This window comes from Aspergillus piperis (assembly GCF_003184755.1).
Source record: "Aspergillus piperis CBS 112811 unplaced genomic scaffold BO85scaffold_21, whole genome shotgun sequence".
NCBI classification, from domain to species: Eukaryota; Fungi; Ascomycota; class Eurotiomycetes; order Eurotiales; family Aspergillaceae; genus Aspergillus; species Aspergillus piperis.
Genome location: NW_020291611.1, coordinates 76,285 through 93,225, shown reverse-complemented (window position 1 = coordinate 93,225; position 16,941 = coordinate 76,285). Strand labels below are relative to the sequence as shown.

The following is a 16,941-nucleotide window of genomic DNA, read 5'->3' as shown; positions in this document are numbered from 1 at the left end:
CCCGAAACAGACTGGAACAGAAACAAAAGGTGCATAACTTAAGTACAGTATATTCCTCCAGCAGTTGGAAGTTCGGACCCCGACATTAGCGGAAAGGAAACCCGCCGGGAAAGTTGAAGCCCTGACCCGAAAACTTGAACTGCTGACCGCCGCCCTGCTGGAAGAAAAATTGTCCGCCTGGCCCAAACGGACTCCCCTGAAATGGCCGGCCCCTTTGTGACTCGGGGTCATTGGGGTCATCGCCGCTGTCGTACCGGGATCGCAATTCAGGATCTGATAGTACCTCGTAAGCTTCATTGATTGAGGCCATCTTCTTCTCAGCCTCCTCCTTGGTAACACCCTGGGAAATGGCCTTATCAGGGTGATGCTGTTTCGTAAGCTGCCGATAAGCACGCTTGATGGTCCTCTCGTCCGCATCACGGCCCACACCCAAGACCTTGTAGTAGTCTTTCTGCTTGGAGCGTTTCTGTAGAACTTGGGCCTTCTGCAACAGGGTCTGAACTTCCCTCGAACTGGAATGATGTTCCTTGGCTTGATTTAGCAACCGTATAGCATCATCAAATCGATCCTCGTCAATAGCTTGCTGACTCTCGAGGAGCAGCGCTGGTAAAGAATTAGGATCGAAAGTTAAAGCCTCAGAGCAGTAGGAACTAGCCCGTTTGGGCATTTGCGCCTAGAAGTGATGCGAGATTTAGTCATTTACCGCGAAAAGGGTGATGTTCAGCAGGGGTTAGGTGTCCCACAAACCTCTCGGAAAACGTCGCAGGTTCGTTCGACGAGTGAGGCATAAAGGCTGCTCGGGGCTTTCGGGTGGATATTACCCTCCTCCTTCGCCTGTGCAGCATCCTTCCGCACGTCATCAAGAAGACCGCCTTCACTACCGACTCCTACCAGTATATTGATGGCGTTATTGTGTTTTCGCGCATTCAGAGCGTCCTCCAGTTTCTGCAACTGTTTTACGAGCTGCCTTTCCCTTCTGTAAAGGCGATTGCACGGTTTGGAATCGGGGTCAGAATGCAGACATTTGCGCATTTGGGCGATACCGCGGTCTGTGTCTCCCAAGGCATAGAAAAGTGTAGATGATATCTGTAGATAGGGCTCCAAGGAGCTCGGGTGAATTTGTAGCACGTGAAGAAGATCGCTGATTCCCTGTTCTGTTTCACCAGTCTCAAAGCGACAATGTGCCCGAGCCCGCCGCAGGCTCAAAGACATGGTTGCCTTGGACAAAGCTACACTCGCCTGGCTTACACAGACATCCCAGGCTCCGCGACTTTCCGCTTCCAGCGCGGCAGACGCAGCATCACGCGAATGGCGGAGTTCTTGATACTCTGGTGTGGATCCCTTACCAGCCTTATCAAGATCATCCAACGCACCTGCCCAGTCAGCAGAGCTGGCTCTCAGCCGTGCCCGTTGTAGAAGAGCGCTTTCGAAGTCTGGCTTCAGTTGGAGAACCCGGTCGAAGTCCTCAAGAGCCAGTGAGCTTTTACCAAGGGACAGATGGGTAGCACCTCTCTGAAAGATTGTAAGATAATTTGTGGGATCTCTGGACACAGCTGCATCAAAATACATCAAGGCCTCGCGGGGGGAACCACCCGCAAGGTGAGTTTTCGCAGAAGCGATCAAAGATGATAATGGGGTGTCAGAGGGAATCTGGGAAGACTGCAGGCCATGGCCAGCGGAAAGAAAGGCCAGAAAGACCGTAAGAGATGTCAGAGGCAAGTGCATGTTCGTCTAGTCCGTGAGACACCTGGAATGGGACCTTGACGATGGAAGCAGGATTAAGTTATGGCGCAAGTATCATAGATAAGTCAGGACGTATGGTCAGTATGAAATGGATGACAGAGGTTTGAAGGTAAAAAGAGCGTGAGGGACCCTGAAAAGGTCAGAAAGCACTTTCACATATTATCAATGCCAACAGCAGCGGGCAGGACAGACACTATATCATCCTTCGTCGAAGGGGAAGGAAAAAGGAAGCTTGATCCATGACCATCTTCTTCCAGTCTGGCCTTTACGACACCATTACATACGGTAATATTACCACCCGTTAGATTTCCGTATGGAGCTGTTAATTCCGTATCCGTACTTGCCATATCACAACCTCCGCATGCCCCAAATCTCGAGCTAGCCAAAATTCCAGCAGCTGGTTTTCTCGTGTCGGGACCAACGAGCATGGTTTATTCAGTCACAGCTCGATAGAACATGTTCAACGCGCCCTGGATATGCGCTCGATGTTTCGTGCGGTCTGCTGCTAGGATTGGCTCCAATCCCCGTCCATTTCTACAACGGCGCGGCCTAAAAACTGGTCTGCTATACCTTAATATCTATGTCTGTTTCATTGTCTAGCAATAAACTAATATGGTCCGATGTAGATTCCGCTGGCATTTCACAAGCCCTCTTAGCACGCGCTCGTTCTCTAACCAATGAACATTCCACACTCTCCGCTCATTTGGCCGAGGTTTTCGATGCGAAACTCGCCAAAAGAGTGGGTGAACTTGCGCCAATCGCAAGTACCTTAAAAGAGTGGGAACACGCAAATAGTGTATGTTTTTCTCCAATGTGTTTAGGACTGAGCTTTATTGACAAATTGCAGTCTATATCTGAACTTTTGTCACTGCTTAATGACCCGGAAACCGATGCTGAGCTGAGGTCGCTTGCAGTTGAAGATCTGGAGAGCAGCAAGGTCGCGCTGCCTGCCATAGCGGATAATCTGAAGAAGGCCCTTATACCTCGCCACCCTTTCGCAGACCTCCCATGTTTGCTCGAAATACGCCCCGGCGCAGGTGGTGACGAGGCTGGTCTTTTTGCTTTTGAGGTTTTGAGGATGTATATCGCCTTCTGTTCACGTCGTGGTTTCAGGTATAGCCTCATAAAACAGGATGTTGCAGACGGCCCTGCGCAAGACCGATTGAGTGAAGCGGTCCTGGAAGTTGACGCGGATGGGGCCTATGACATTCTGAGAACGGAGTCGGGAGTTCATAGAGTACAGAGGGTTCCCGCCACCGAGGCGAAGGGCCGCACACATACCAGTGCCGTTAGTGTGATGATACTTCCTAGTTTTCCAGACTCCGGGAGCGGCCTGGATAGTTCACTCAATTTCGAGGACCCAAACAGCGACTACTATGTGGATCCTCAAGAGGTTCGCACAGAGAAGATGCGAGCCGGTGGCGCAGGCGGTCAGCACGTCAACAAAACCGAGTCAGCTATTCGGTTAACCCATATACCAACGGGTACCGTTGTCTCCATGCAAGATTCACGTTCCCAACATGCCAATCGAAAGAAGGCTTGGCAGGTTTTACGGGCGAGAATAGCTGAAGCAAGACGAGAAGCCCGAGAACAGGAAATGGTTAACCTAAGGAGAGGAGCAATGGGCGGTGTTGCTCGAATGGGACGCGGTGACAAGATCCGGACTTACAATTACGGTCAGAATCGCTGCACAGACCATCGCAGCGGCCTCACCATACACAACCTGGATAGTGTTCTTGATGGTGGCGAGGGCCTAGAAACCGTAATGGAAAGCGTACGGACATGGCTCGTCGAGCGCGAAATAGAGGCCTTGGCTGTTGAAGAATCAGTCCAAGATAAAGAAGGACTGCGTGCCCAACCGCGTTAGGGTCAAGGTATCGTCACAAAGACAGCTATTCGCTTATAGGCATGATGTAGATACAGTCATATCATATGGCACACTATAAATTCACACGCATCGGGCATTCCGAATAGTAATGGTGTTTCTCACCATGTGTCGCACCTACTGGCCAAAGTGCTCCCCATCAAATGTATCGCCTTTCTGGATCGAGACCATCCAAAGCATCCATGGTTTTCTCGTACCTGTAAGAGGGTTAGTCGCACGCACACTCAGCGAAAGGGTTGTTTTAGCACGAACATCGTAAACACTATGCCTCCGCTCATAATCAATCTCGCTAGCCGTGGGACAGCACCAGACCAGAAGGTGAAGATGCCTTCGTCCTTGAAAATACGCGCAGCGCAGACAAAACTGTTCTTGTAGTTCTTGCTGGCTTCCAGCGATTGCATCCTGCTGTTGTGTCAGAGTGCGGCTACATTAAAGTGATGCACCCCCGGCCTGCCAGATACATACCTTGTCTTGACAGTATCAAGAGGTTGCGTAACATAGCTATCACACAAGAGTGTTAGTATAATGATCGTAAGCAATACCCGAGGGGTAGGTAGGCGTACACAGTGATGAGGCCTGCAATGCCTCCCAGAGCGAAAGTGCTCGCGGTTCCCAACTTCTCACCTGGAGCGACATAACCCTGGGCCAATTGCTTCAGCATTGTGTAGCTCGAAAACCTAACAGCTGAGTTGGCAGCCTGTCGTGCAGTCGTAGGGACGAAGCCTTGAAAGAAACCGCGAACTCCCCGCTCCTGAAAGATCACTTTACTGCCATGTAAGAATCCACGCATGCGAGGATTTTGTGATTTGCGATCATCGATCCTGCAGTATTCATTGACATCAGACACAGTTAGTTCTATTCGTACAATCCGCAGCAGAAGCTAAGGCCCAGTACGATGGTACGATGAGGGTCAGAACTTAACGGACAATTGTGTTTTGATGCTCTCAAATGGAGTAACGGCTAGCAATGACTCTGTAAATCCTGCGCCGAAACCTGCGATGACTGTTCTTGGTCCAGAAATCTTGCCGTTTTCATCCTGCAAAAGTGACTTCAACCAATCGAAGGCGACGAACCCTTTTTGAAAATAGATCTCAGCATAAGTGGCTATACCGCTACAAGATCGTTTCGATGAAACAGGATGGACTCACGAATTCCTGCCTTGAGTGAATTCCCTATAATCAAAGTTGTGCACCCAGCGTACCATTGTGCTCCAAATGGCGGCCATGGGAGTTTCTTTGCGTCCGGTAATCTGCGATTGAGTTGAGATCGGGTTTTCGCAACTGAGCGCGCCAGGTGTTAACCGATAATTGAAAGGTCTAGGTCTGAAAAGGTCTTACATTCGGCCGGATAGGTAATTGCTGCCATCGAATTAGCAAGCAGCATCTTGATTTCTAATAAAAGGATGGTTACCAATCTCGATTGCACCGGCAGTAGAGCCTGCGATGATGGACCGCAGGCTGCTGGGCTAATACATGGTTAGGGAGACACGTTGGTGAACGGTTGGGGTACCAAGAGAATTGCAGCAAACCTTAGGCCTCTTATCGTTCTCAGAGGTTGCCATTGCCAGGGTATCTGCTGCAAGACCCGTGTGGAAGTAAGTTAGCCGACTGCTGTGTATTCGCCGGAGGTCGCTCAGCACTAGGAGTCATACTAGGGATACGGGGCTCGGCGAGAGCAACTCCCGCAACCCACCCAGTTACGTGGGGTAGACCTTAGGTAATTAGTGAAATATTAACAGTTAAGCTTAAACTGGGCTCCGTAGTACCGTTCACCACTCTTTCCCATATTGTAACTTGGGGTGTATGTTCACATTTATCGAGATGATTCTGGTCGATTCCCAGGGATTAAAGATTCCATTCCGCTAGGCACTACATAGTTTGTAAGCTCTAAAAACCGAGAGAACGCGGCGGCATCAATCACTCCCTGGGGGTTTTCCCATTTGTTTTTAAATTTTTTTTTTCTTTTTCTTTCTCTCTCTCTTTTATTTTGTGCTTTGCTTCTGCCCTTTTCTTTTCCACTTCTTTTCTTTTTTTGAAGGGGGGGTTTTCCTTTAGGTTTGTCACTCCAATCCGTGATATCCCCACCCGTTTCACCTTGGTGCACAACATCAACGCACAAACTCTCCTGCCTCCCCCCATCCCCTCTCCCAGCTGTTAATCACATTCGCGCCACCGATGCCAGAGACAATATGAAATGCCAGATTGAGTCCCTAGTCGGCGAACACAAAGCAATTCATGTGCCTTCAGACCGAACGAACGTCGAGCCTCTGCCGTACTTCACAAAGACGCCCATCAGCAGGTGATGAAAAATGCCAACTGCGATGTTTATGATAGTGGAAGAACTGCTAGGTGACTGGTCGAGAAGATGCGACGCGTGAGAAAAGGGCCATATCACTCGATCCGACAATGGCCCCTGTATGAAGCCACAAAATAACAACAAACTCCATTAACGCAGTGCGCCGAATGCAAATCGCAGACCACATATCATGCAGATAGTTGTAGTCATGACTGAGCCAAGGTGCAGAGGCATGTCGGGAGTATTTCAACTCGGCGCATCATTCACCCTAAAGATTCGAAGTCGTATAACGCATATGCAATGACGGGATAGCCGTGCGGCTATGGAAATTGATCAGTTAATACCCACCTGTTAGTTAAAAGAGACCTTCAAACGCCAAGAGAAGGAGGTCGAAAATTCAAACCCGGAAACGCCCCGAAACCGTAAATCGAAGCATCTGGTGTGGAGCAGAAGGAATTATGTACATGGAAGGAAGCCAGAAGGCAAATAATGGTGCTCACCGTACCAAGTGCATACCGTCTAATGCAGGTACATAGTGCTTTGGCGCGGCGAATTGAAGAAGAGGGTGGGGTAGGTATAGAATAAGATGGTAGGAAGCGGGGAGTGAGGCGGCCGAAAAGGTACACGGAACGGAGAGAGAAGGGAGAGCATGCGTTATAATACAGTTCTTCAAACGTTATCATAGATCATAGTTGATATGATATCGGGCAAGTGAATGCAGCAACGATGACAGAAAGAATGAATCTGTAGTGCTTGAACAAGCTACCGTAGTCACTTGCAACCTGGCCTCTCCGAACGAAGAAACGACCCGGGAGAGGTTGAAGAGAAAAGAAAAAAAGGGGGTGGGGGGAAAGAGAAAAAAAGCTAACAGAACAATGAACTTGAAATATGATAGAAAGGCAAGGAAACATGCAAGATATGAGTAAAAAGTGGAAAGATAAGAGACAGAGAAGCACATGATCCTATGTCTATGACACTTGCGTTGGGTGGGACTTGCCGCTCGACTGTCCTTGAGTGCCAAACTTGGTTTCGTTCTGCATGTTGCGACGCTGGCCTTGTCCACGACCTCCGCGATAAGAGCCCCGGCCCCTACCATATTGGTACTGCCCACCATTCATATGGTGGTTGTGACGACGCTCACCAATGTTTGCATTCGCAGCTTGGGCAGTAATCTGGGGCTGGGATGGATTGGCAATAGGGCGTGGGATTGTGTCCGGTGAGTCATAGACATAAAGCTTCTTGTCGATGTTTTGTGGAATTGGCTGGATCTCAGTTCCAAGTTCCTGCTCAATCTTATATAGATTGAACCGGTCTTCCCAATTGATAAGGTTGATAGCAAGACCAAGATGCCCAAAGCGGCCAGATCGACCAATTCGGTGCAGATAAGTCTCGGCGTTCTTCGGAAAATCAAAATTTATGACAACATTGACGGCTTGAATGTCAATACCTCGAGTTAGCAAATCCGAGCAAACAAGGTTCCGGCAAACACCATTCCTGAAGTCGTGGAACACCCGATTGCGATGCTGCTGAAGCATTCTGGCATGGGAGTAGAAGCAAGAATAACCCAGTTCCGTTATCTTCTTAGCGAGCAACTCGACACGGTTGGTAGAATTGCAGAAGATAATGGATTGATTGATTTGTAATTTGGAGAAAAGTGTGTTCAAGCAGTGAACCTTCTGCTTTTCCTCAACAAAGGCATAATACTGCGTGATTCCACGGAGAGTGAGCTCGTCCATGAGATTGATTTCGTACGGATTGCGCATGTGTTTGTCCTAAGAATATAAGCATCCATGTGGTTGATGTCTCCATGCACGGAGCATACCTTAAATGACTTCACAATAAGCGGGAAGGTGGCGCTGAAAAGCATTACTTGGCGGTCTTTAGGATGGAATGATAGTAGTTGCTCGATGACGGGAGTAAATTCAGGTGACAGCAACTTATCAGCCTCGTCCATAACAAATGTAGGACACTCGGAGAGGTCAGCAACCCCTTTGCTGGCCAGGTCCAGGACTCTCCCTGGGGTCCCAACGAGGATATGAACTGCGTCGTTCAGCCGAATAATGTCATCCATCAAGCCGGTACCTCCTGTGGTTACCATAACATTGATACCGAGGTGCTTTCCCAAAGTTTTGCAGACATGTGACGTTTGGAGCGCCAGCTCTCTTGTAGGAACAAGGATAAGGGCTTGTGTCTTGGTGCTTTTAGGATTGATGCGCTCCAAGGTAGGAATAACGAAAGCTGCTGTTTTTCCGGTGCCATTCTTGGCTCGCGCCAAGATATCCCTGCCTGTAAGAGCGACTGGTATCGTCTCTTCCTGAATTGGAGAAGGCTTTTCGAAACCAGCTTCGAATATACCCATCATCAGTTCGCGTTTGATGTAGAAGTCTTCGAACTCCAAGCCTTTCGTAGCAGTCACATCCTAAGCCGCATTAGATTGCGAACAACATCCATACCCATTGTTCATGATCCAGACTAACCTCGGTTTGTGGTCTTGCATCTTTGGCAGGGACATTCAATTGCTCCTTCCACTTCGCGTCTGAGCTCGCATCCCTTCGAAGTGTTCAAGTTAGCCTCATCATATGGATAAACCAGCGTGCGACAGTGAATGTACCCTAAAGTAGTGTTATTCAGCTGAGAGGCTAAGGCGTCGGTCATGGTGATCAGGTGTAGAAAGAGGTAATATTGGAATTCAGGTGGGGTAGGTTGCTTGTTCTTCCTCCAAACGATATGTTGCGGAACACTCAAATACGATGCGACAGACAGTGATGATTACTAGCTCGATCCAAGCCTGAAATACATTAGCCTGTGTGATCTCACGAGGGAAATGATATGAATAAAAGTACTTAATGTTCGGGAATCCTATCTTCGAGAGGACGGGAAGTCGGGTGGACAACACAAGGTGGTGAGGTGAATGAGTTGGCCGGATGCAAAGATTGTGCTTCCGTTCCCAATATAATGAGGCCGCTCGGAGCCGAATGAGGACGAAAAGAGCTATGCTAGGGGTAAAAGGGACAAGGGTGTATATGAGGGGCCTCTGATGATTGAATCGCCAACTGGAAACTTGACAGCGACTTGATGTGAAGTGCGGCGTGCCTGTGTGCGGGCCGTTTGGTTGGACGTCAGGAACGAAACTCGGGAAGACAGAACTGGGTGGGTGCCACGGATGTGGGCTGCGATTCGAACAATTCGGACGTATGGGTAGCCGATCCTAAGATTAGGTGTTGGATTGGTTTTGAGGAATTTTGTTTGACGGATTTGACTCGCACTGAGTGAAAGGCGAATGGCTTATCGTAGAGAGTGAAGTGGAAAGAGGATGGAAAACTTCAATGTGGTGGTGGGAGTGGTGAATAATACGCATCATACACGTAAATACGGAACACCAGCTTCCGCAGCACGGGTCATGTGGCAGTCTTACTTAAGGTACCTAGGCACATACGTAGGCGGTAACCACTAGTTACTCCACACCGCAAAGACCGACTCTACAAACATTGGGCTGCTCTTACAACGCCAGGTTCAATACATTGAAATCTTGAGTTCTTATCTAGGCTAGCAACTGCTTAGATATTTCATTTACACCTTTGCCAAGGCTCCAGGCTTGACATATTGCCCAAACCCCGGCTTTTCAAAGATTCTGCTAGTGAGACACGGATTTTGATTTTCTCCCACTGCGGAAGACGATCTTATCCCTCCATATAGTGTCTCAAGTATAGCAGATGCGGTAGTATACCGTGCCCAGGCCATAATTTTCCCGGTCTTATCCTATGGCCCACAAGAAGAACGAGGGGAACTGGATACTGCATGAAAGGACTCTAGAATGTAGATGAAAGCCGTTGATGCATAAAGAGGATATGCAGTGAGCTTGAAGGAAACGGACCAAAGCGCCCCGTACGCCCCCCAAAAAAGGGGACAGAGAATGGATAGTCTGGGTGAAAATAGAGTAGGAAATGAAGTCCAGTGATGCAACAGCCACTGAAAATTACCGTGAAAACGTTAGTCTTGTCTGACCCCTCTCGGGCTCCGCCAACCTATAGGGAACATGTTAGCTGCAGCTCAAGCAATCTCGTTCACAGACGTACTCCTTTACACAGACGTCAGGCGCCAAAGTAATTTCTGATCTTGATCCGGGGGTAATAAGAATGAATTGCCGTCCTATCGACCGTCTGGCAGCTAGCATCTTATAGACCCGTTAGCACGTACAGATTGAGCGTGATAAGTCCGACATACAAGCATATCGATAGCCATCTTCCTGTTAATGTGATCCATATACACATCGCTAGAAAATTCGTGTCAGCTACAGGGCTTGTTGAAGGTTCTGGATAACTTACAATTCATCTAAGCAACGAATTGGAGACCCCATAGCCTCCCACAATGCCAATAACAGACATACTTGAGAAAATGACTTCTCGCCGCCAGAAAGTGTCTTCGCACCACGACCAGCGCTGTCTTTTGTGATGTCCGGTTCCACCTATGAAGCGCTGTCAGAGTAGTCTAGCAAAAATTGCGGCCAAGAGCAAACATACTTGTAAGTCCAGAAGCTTGCCCTCATGATCGGTCAGAAGCCGACCTCTGAAGCTTCTTTCACTCAGAAGGTAAGTGAATTGTGCCTTGGCACGAGATGAAATGTGTGATCTGAAAATTAGCCAGCGGTTTTTGCGGACATTCAGTGTCGCCTTAAGAACCTTGCCTTTATGTCAGCAACTGGATGTTTCATGGGGAGAAGGGGAGAGGTCTGTACGTACTTCGGCCAACAACCTAAACTCCTCTACTTGCTTCAAAGCTCGATCATAGGCTTCGCTAGCCTTTGTGACCTCAGCAAGTAACTCGTCGCGAGATGCTCCCAACCTACGCAATGATTAGCGCTTCATACTTGTAGACATATGATTATACTGACTGTTGCTCGTAGCGCTTGATGTCGTTGTGAAGTCGTTCGAGTTTTCTGTCCAGACTAGCCGCTGTTTCGCCTTCCTCGATGGCAACTCGGTCACAGATTATATTTGCCTTTTCGCTGAAGTCAACGATACGTACCGCGATCTCATCTCGCTTGTTCTTGACTCTATCTCTGTCCCGCTTGCGATCCTCGATTCTTTCTGCTGCTGCGTTCTTATCATTTATCCTCTTTCGGCGCTCTTCATCAGCCTTGCGTTCCGCATCCTGAGCAACTTTGAGCTCTTCCTGTACGATGGCAATCTCAGCGTCTTTGGCCGCGAGCTCTTGCTTGATTGCTTTCAGTTCTTTCATCAAGCCCTCCATAGCATCGGTGGCGTCATTCAAAGATCCTTCATTAAGGTGCCTTTCCTCTTCTGCCTCTTGCAGTGTGGTCCGAAGCCCGTCGAGGCGCCCATCCTCGGGAGCCTCCCTGTCAAGCGCATCCTTCAACTCTTCGACACGGTCTTCCATTCTCTGTGCTGCAATTCTTAGTTCGTTTGACCTTCGGTCGTGTTTTTGACGGGCTTGCTTGCAGCTTTCCAGCCGAGACCGAGCAGACCGAAGCTCTTGTTCGTGACGGCTAAGGTCCTGCTTTAGATCTGCCACGACACTCTGCTGTACCCTAAAGAAGTTGTTAGCACTAGCAGGGGGCCTTGTAGAACGATAGATGTTATTCACTTGATTTGAGATTCCCGATCAGACCTCATTCGCGGAGAACCCTTGTAGGCTGGTACTGGTGCTTGGCTTGGTTCACCAGTCCTGCTAAAAGAAAGATGAATACCCCTGCGTCTGTTTGTTTGATCAATGCAATAACAACGTTTAACGTTTCTAGGCTGTTGCCCATCAAAGAGAACAGAAGATGCTTCTTCTAAGTTCTCAATAAGCAGCATCTTTTCTATATGATGGTTGATGATCAACTGTCCACGAACCCACTCGTTATCAAACTAAAAGCGAATTAGTCCGACCAGACTCCCCATGATGGCGCTTACAGAAGTTCCTCACCTCAAGAACCCGCAAGGCTGTATCGTACTGAGAATCGGGTTCATTGCCTGAAGTATTGATGTGTTTATCACTCCCTATCAGAACGGGGCACTCACTTTCGGCAGTGTCAGAGATATCAAGTTTGTGACGAAGATAGAAAACTCACCAGTTAACTTTCCTCATGATCTGGAAGAGAATCTTCGAGTCCCTGGGTGAAGTTACCACAAAGCTGTTCAGCGTGGTGCCGAATGCGTTCTCAAGAATCGAAGACCACTCTGGCTTGAGCAGGCGCACGTAATGACCAAGAGGCCCGACAGGACGATTAGTAAAGGAACGTTCTTGTTCAATGGCTCTCAAAAGGAATGGCATTCTCTCGTGAAACCCAGAATTCTGTGGACCCCCTTCCCTTTTCAGGGTTGACAAAAGCGATTCAGCCTCCTTAACATCGGCCCTGATTTTATCGACTGGCCCTTCGGCCTCCCGAACTTTTTCTTCAGCCTCGTTTATGTCATGGAATAGACGGTCACGGTCGCTACTATGTTCCTCATACTGAGCACGGGCTTGGGAGGCTTCTTCTTTTGCTCGCTCAAGTTCCTCCTGCTTTCGAGTAAAGCTACCGCCGCTAATCTCAGCTAAACGCCGGTTCTCTTCGTCAATGCTCCGTTGAGTAGTAGCTATTCTTTCTTCTGCTGCCTTGAGATATTCTCTGATCCGGCGTTGTTCGGCCTAGAGATAACATTAGAAAGCGCTTCATGTGAATGCAAGGTGTTTACGGATCATACCTGCAGTCCATGACGCTCAGTCATTTGCGCATCCCATCTCGCTTGGATTTCGTCTTTCTCACCTTGGACCTGGCCTCGCTTCGCATTAGCTTGGCGAACAGATCCCGCGGCGGCCTCAAGCTCAGCTGCAGCCGCGTTAATAGTACCATCAAAATTGGTCAAATCAGCTTCGTCAGCTGCGATCTGGTTGTCTGCCGCAAGAAGTTCTTCGTCTAAAGAGTCCCTTATCTGTTGGCTGTCAGAAACGTAATGGATGATTTGGGAAGGTATAAGGATACCCTTTCTTGTTCCTCCACCTGAGCCCAGGCCATTTGATTTCGGACATTCCTGATCCGGTTCCGCAGGGAGTCATGTTGGTTGGAAATATCAAGCTTTCGTTTCGCAGTTTCCTTCCTACTTTGCAATATCGCTATATCCTGTTCCCGGCCCCTCAGTTTCTCCTCGATTTGGTCACCGGATTCCTCAATTAATCGATAATCTTGATCGAGCTGCTCGAGTTGGACGCCCTTCACAAAAAACTTGTATTTCTCACTAGGACTTGATGAGCCAATGAATTGGCGGGCCATATCCTGGGAGAGAACATTCACTGGGTTGTCGAATTGCAGGGTGAAATAGTCAATGATGGCATCGAGCTCTGACTTCTTGGTGGACATGATACGGCCATTTTCTGATCTTATCTTGAACCCACTTGTGCCATTTCTGGAGAAGTGGCGTTCTATAGTGATAAACTTGCCATAATCATCTGGCATATAAGCGCCATCTCCTTGGTTTTTAATTCGCACAACAATGGTTGCATGCCTTCATTTCAACATTAGAACTATTCACAAGAGGGTTCGGGTATCGCTTACTCTTTGCCTTCCTTGATGAAGCTTTTTAGACTCTGGCCTCGATTGGTAGTAGATGCCTTACCACCTAAACAAAGAGTAATGGCCGTGAGGACTGCACTCTTGCCGCTACCATTTTTGCCCACGATAAAGTTGATTAGAGGGCCTAGATCAACATAAAAATGGTCATGGCACATGAAATTGTAACACTCAACACGCTCCAATATGCCATGCTCGGCAGGTATATTTGGTTCATCAGTAGCGAACGAATATTTTTCTTGGATGACCTGGGTAGCCCGTAACTCAAGTTCATCCTCATCGTCATCATCAAGAGCCTGTGTAAGGGATCGGACTCTTGATTCTTCATCACCATCATTTCTGTCCACAGCGCTCCCCTCTGAAAGAGGACTGTTAGTCCTACGGAGGCGTTTTGGCTAGTTCGTCCAGGTTAGCGGCCTTACTAAATACGTTAAGACTGCCACATACCGAAGTCGAGTAGCCGCTAGTATTTTCATCGCCCGAGTCCGAAGGCTCTAGGGACGTTTGAGAGCGTTTCATTGACGGCATCGAGGAAAGGCGGCTGAAATATCGGGATTACAACTGGCCATAGCATATGATTTGAATAGAAAGGGGAGACGAGAGAATGTTCAAGATTAAATGAAACGGTCGACAAAGAACCAGATTGCTCCTTTCATTCACTACTTGGTGGCTTGGCCGCTGCAGCCGAAAGAACTGTACCCATCTTTGTTTCGTGTTTGGAGGCTTATCGGATATTGATAAGTCGCGTCGTCGCGCGTCGTCATTACACGTGACATGAAAGGAATCCAATTAAGGCTCCTTCGGGAGAAGACTGAAAGGAACACCGCAAATATCCACACTTTGCGGTTGATGTTGTCTTACGGAGCTCGCTGCTTGCTAACTTCCAAGAAGGTATTTGATGCAGCCCTTTTGGGGCATAAATTACCATCTTGCCTACCTACGCTATATACCTTGCCATTGCTTTGATGCAAAAGAACAACTGGTGATCATTGCCTCTAGTGATTATGCGAATATCTTGGAATTTTGCGATGCTACAGGGTCCCTCATCCAAATGATATGACTTATACTGGGACGAAGCATCCCTTAGTACTATGCAGAGAGCTGCAAGCTTCAATGTATGTCATGAGGCCCCAGGTACCTTCGAGATCCCACTGGAAGAGGACAAGTCATCCACCGGATATTCTCACACTGTGAGTGAGAGGGGTGACGTAGACTTAAGTGACGGCGAAGGTCTCCGAAGTCTCATACGGTCAGATGTCCATAGGCTCCTCCGCAACGTAATGCAAATACGCTCCCAGCAACTTGATTCCTTCAATATAATTCCTCTTATCGAGCTTCTCGTTGATCGAATGAGCAGCATCAGTCGAGCTTCCCATAGGTAGGAGGAGGACATTCTTGCCTGTAGCTTGCTCGAAGCTTAGTGTGACAGGGATACTATATGGATATCAGTCTCAAAGTATCTGAAGCAGTGTAACAGATGGCGAGTATGAATCAGAAGACATACCTGCCACCCTCACGGGTCATATCCGGCTCAACACCGAAAACCTGTTTCACAGCTTTGCTTGCAGCTGAGAAGTTCCAATGCTTCGGACTGGCAACCCACCACTTTCCATCATGCTGGAGCCACACGTTCAATGTGTTCTTGCTATTCAATTTGGCGAACTCTGCCTTGACATAGTCGAAGACGAGTTTGTTCACGTCCTCACTTTCCATATTCGGCACAGTTCGGATTGAGAACTTGCCGATGACCTTAGCTGGGATTACTGTCTTCGCGCCAGGGGCAGAGTATGCGCCCTCAATGCCATGGAGAGAAAGAGACGGGTACCTCCATCTTGCCATGAGAGTTCTCTCTTTGGTGGAATGAATGCTTGTCTCGCTGCCCAGTGACTCGTGAAGATTATCCATAGTGTAGTTGATGCCAGGGTATAGGGATTTTTCTTCCTCCGTAAGGGGCTCAACAAGATCCATGATTCCAGGGATCAGGATATTTCCCTGCGAATCGACAAGTTTAGAAAGCACATGAACCAGATCAGTCATCGGCTCGTGGGCTGTGCCACCAAAGACCCCGCTATGCAAGTCCTGACCAGGGCCCGAAATGCTCACGGAGTAGTAGTTGCAGCCTCGGAGCCCGTAGGTCAAGCAAGGCTTTTCGGTCCCAAGCCAATAGTTGTCCGAGATGCAAACGGCATCTGCATCTTTGAAAAATTCCTTGCCCTCGGTTTGAATGAACTCTTCCAAACCTTCTGAGCCATACTCCTCCATCCCCTCAAAGCAACAGAGCAGATTGACCGGGAACTCAACACCAGCCCTTTTATGAGCTTCGATAACATTCAGCCAGCCGAGGACGGGACCTTTATCGTCCGTGCTTCCGCGCCCGTACATTCTTCCCTGATCATCGACGGTCAACTCGAAAGGCTCTGTCGCCCAGCCATCTTCTTTCAAAGCCGGCTGCACGTCATAGTGTCCATAGACCAGGATGGTTCGCTTGCTCTTGTCATTACCATAACGAGCAAGCACAACCGGGGGAAGATCTAGGTGCTCTTTTCCAGGTTGTTTACCTAACGGTCTTTGTTCCACTTCGGCACCCAAGTTCTCAAGCTCGGAAGCAAGAAACTGGGCCATCTGATGGGGGAAAAATGAGGGATTAGTTTAGTAGTGATGAGGGCTGAGTCGGGTTGCAGTACACACCTTGAAGACATCCTTTCTATTCTCATCCTGTGCGGAAATAGATGGGATAGCGACAGCCTTTCGTAGACCTTTTGAGTTATTTGAGGATGTATCCTCAACAGCAGGAGTTTGGGAGAGCGTGACGTACGGTCAATGAAAGAGCCCGACAAATCGTCGACCCTGTGCAGATGGTCACCCAAATCATGTCAGCCAGCGGACCATAGTAGAAGCATATGCCAAGGAAGGAAACGGCCAAAGTAAAAGCAAAACCAGCAATGACAAAATAGAGGACGAGTGAAATGAAGCTGTGGCTTACTGCTTGAAGAAAGGTTCAAGTTGCGGTGCCATTTTCGGATCACTGATATTTCCGTAAAATGAGCGGCGTAAAGATAGATAGCGTATTTGATGCTGAACGGAAGATATTCGTGGCGCCCGGATATCCTTGAAGTGCGCAGGTGATGATGACAGATATAATCTGCACTCCCTCCAGCTAAGCGATGTTGCAATGCGACGGAGGGGGAGGGGCATTTGTGCTGTGGAAGATAATGGAAGTAACCTGATTTGCTTGTTGGGTTGACACAGGTTTACCTAACAGTATCCTCGCTATCATTCGGTTGGTTGTCCGCCCTGCCCACCTCGGCTGGGTACTACAGGAAGGTTCCCGTTCCGGAGCGCAAATAAGCGCCCATAGCCATTAATGAGCATCTAACCTCGATAAGAACCAGGAGAATGTGGACGCTACTGAAAGGTGAAAAAAAAAAAAAAAAAAAAAAAAAAAAAAAAAAAAAAAAAAAAAAAA

The 16,941-nt window shown here is 48.4% G+C and overlaps 5 protein-coding genes across 5 annotated transcripts; 1 reads left to right on the top strand and 4 right to left on the bottom strand.

Moving 5' to 3' along the window:
* Positions 1–85: 85 nt before the first annotated feature.
* BO85DRAFT_380324 (DnaJ and TPR domain protein) lies at positions 86–1,725 on the bottom strand (the record flags this gene model as incomplete). The annotated part of the gene is made up of 2 exons (XM_025656376.1): positions 86–673; positions 748–1,725. 2 exons carry the CDS (start codon positions 1,723–1,725, stop codon positions 86–88), a joined length of 1,566 nt encoding a protein of 521 aa, XP_025511786.1.
* Positions 1,726–1,982: 257 nt separating this feature from the next.
* Positions 1,983–3,801, top strand: BO85DRAFT_428377 (putative mitochondrial translation release factor (RF-1); the record flags this gene model as incomplete). The annotated part of the gene is made up of 3 exons (XM_025658204.1): positions 1,983–2,028; positions 2,370–2,539; positions 2,591–3,801. The coding sequence occupies 3 exons, from the start codon at positions 1,983–1,985 to the stop codon at positions 3,608–3,610; spliced, it is 1,236 nt and encodes a 411-aa protein (XP_025511785.1). The 3' UTR covers positions 3,611–3,801.
* On the bottom strand, positions 3,689–5,287 carry BO85DRAFT_144205 (putative mitochondrial tricarboxylate transporter (Ctp)). Its single transcript, XM_025654097.1, has 9 exons — positions 5,157–5,287; positions 5,039–5,093; positions 4,966–4,986; positions 4,777–4,908; positions 4,555–4,702; positions 4,192–4,449; positions 4,094–4,129; positions 3,881–4,030; positions 3,689–3,825 (listed from the first exon to the last, which is right to left on the bottom strand). Exons 1-9 carry the CDS (start codon positions 5,187–5,189, stop codon positions 3,768–3,770), a joined length of 891 nt encoding a protein of 296 aa, XP_025511784.1. The 5' UTR covers positions 5,190–5,287; the 3' UTR covers positions 3,689–3,767.
* A 1,604-nt stretch (positions 5,288–6,891) lies between these two features.
* On the bottom strand, positions 6,892–13,633 carry BO85DRAFT_462524 (DNA repair protein SMC6; the record flags this gene model as incomplete). The annotated part of the gene is made up of 16 exons (XM_025661854.1): positions 6,892–7,599; positions 7,746–8,342; positions 8,401–8,451; positions 8,685–8,765; positions 9,996–10,097; positions 10,148–10,196; positions 10,249–10,388; positions 10,528–10,602; positions 10,690–10,765; positions 10,815–11,471; positions 11,528–11,793; positions 11,852–11,921; positions 11,997–12,556; positions 12,613–12,840; positions 12,891–13,410; positions 13,461–13,633. 16 exons carry the CDS (start codon positions 13,631–13,633, stop codon positions 6,892–6,894), a joined length of 4,353 nt encoding a protein of 1,450 aa, XP_025511783.1.
* A 735-nt stretch (positions 13,634–14,368) lies between these two features.
* BO85DRAFT_452701 (M20 family dipeptidase) lies at positions 14,369–16,553 on the bottom strand. The gene is made up of 4 exons (XM_025660887.1): positions 16,291–16,553; positions 16,164–16,231; positions 14,980–16,097; positions 14,369–14,909 (listed from the first exon to the last, which is right to left on the bottom strand). The coding sequence occupies exons 3-4, from the start codon at positions 16,095–16,097 to the stop codon at positions 14,726–14,728; spliced, it is 1,302 nt and encodes a 433-aa protein (XP_025511782.1). The 5' UTR covers positions 16,164–16,231; positions 16,291–16,553; the 3' UTR covers positions 14,369–14,725.
* Between the last annotated feature and the right edge of the window lie 388 nt (positions 16,554–16,941).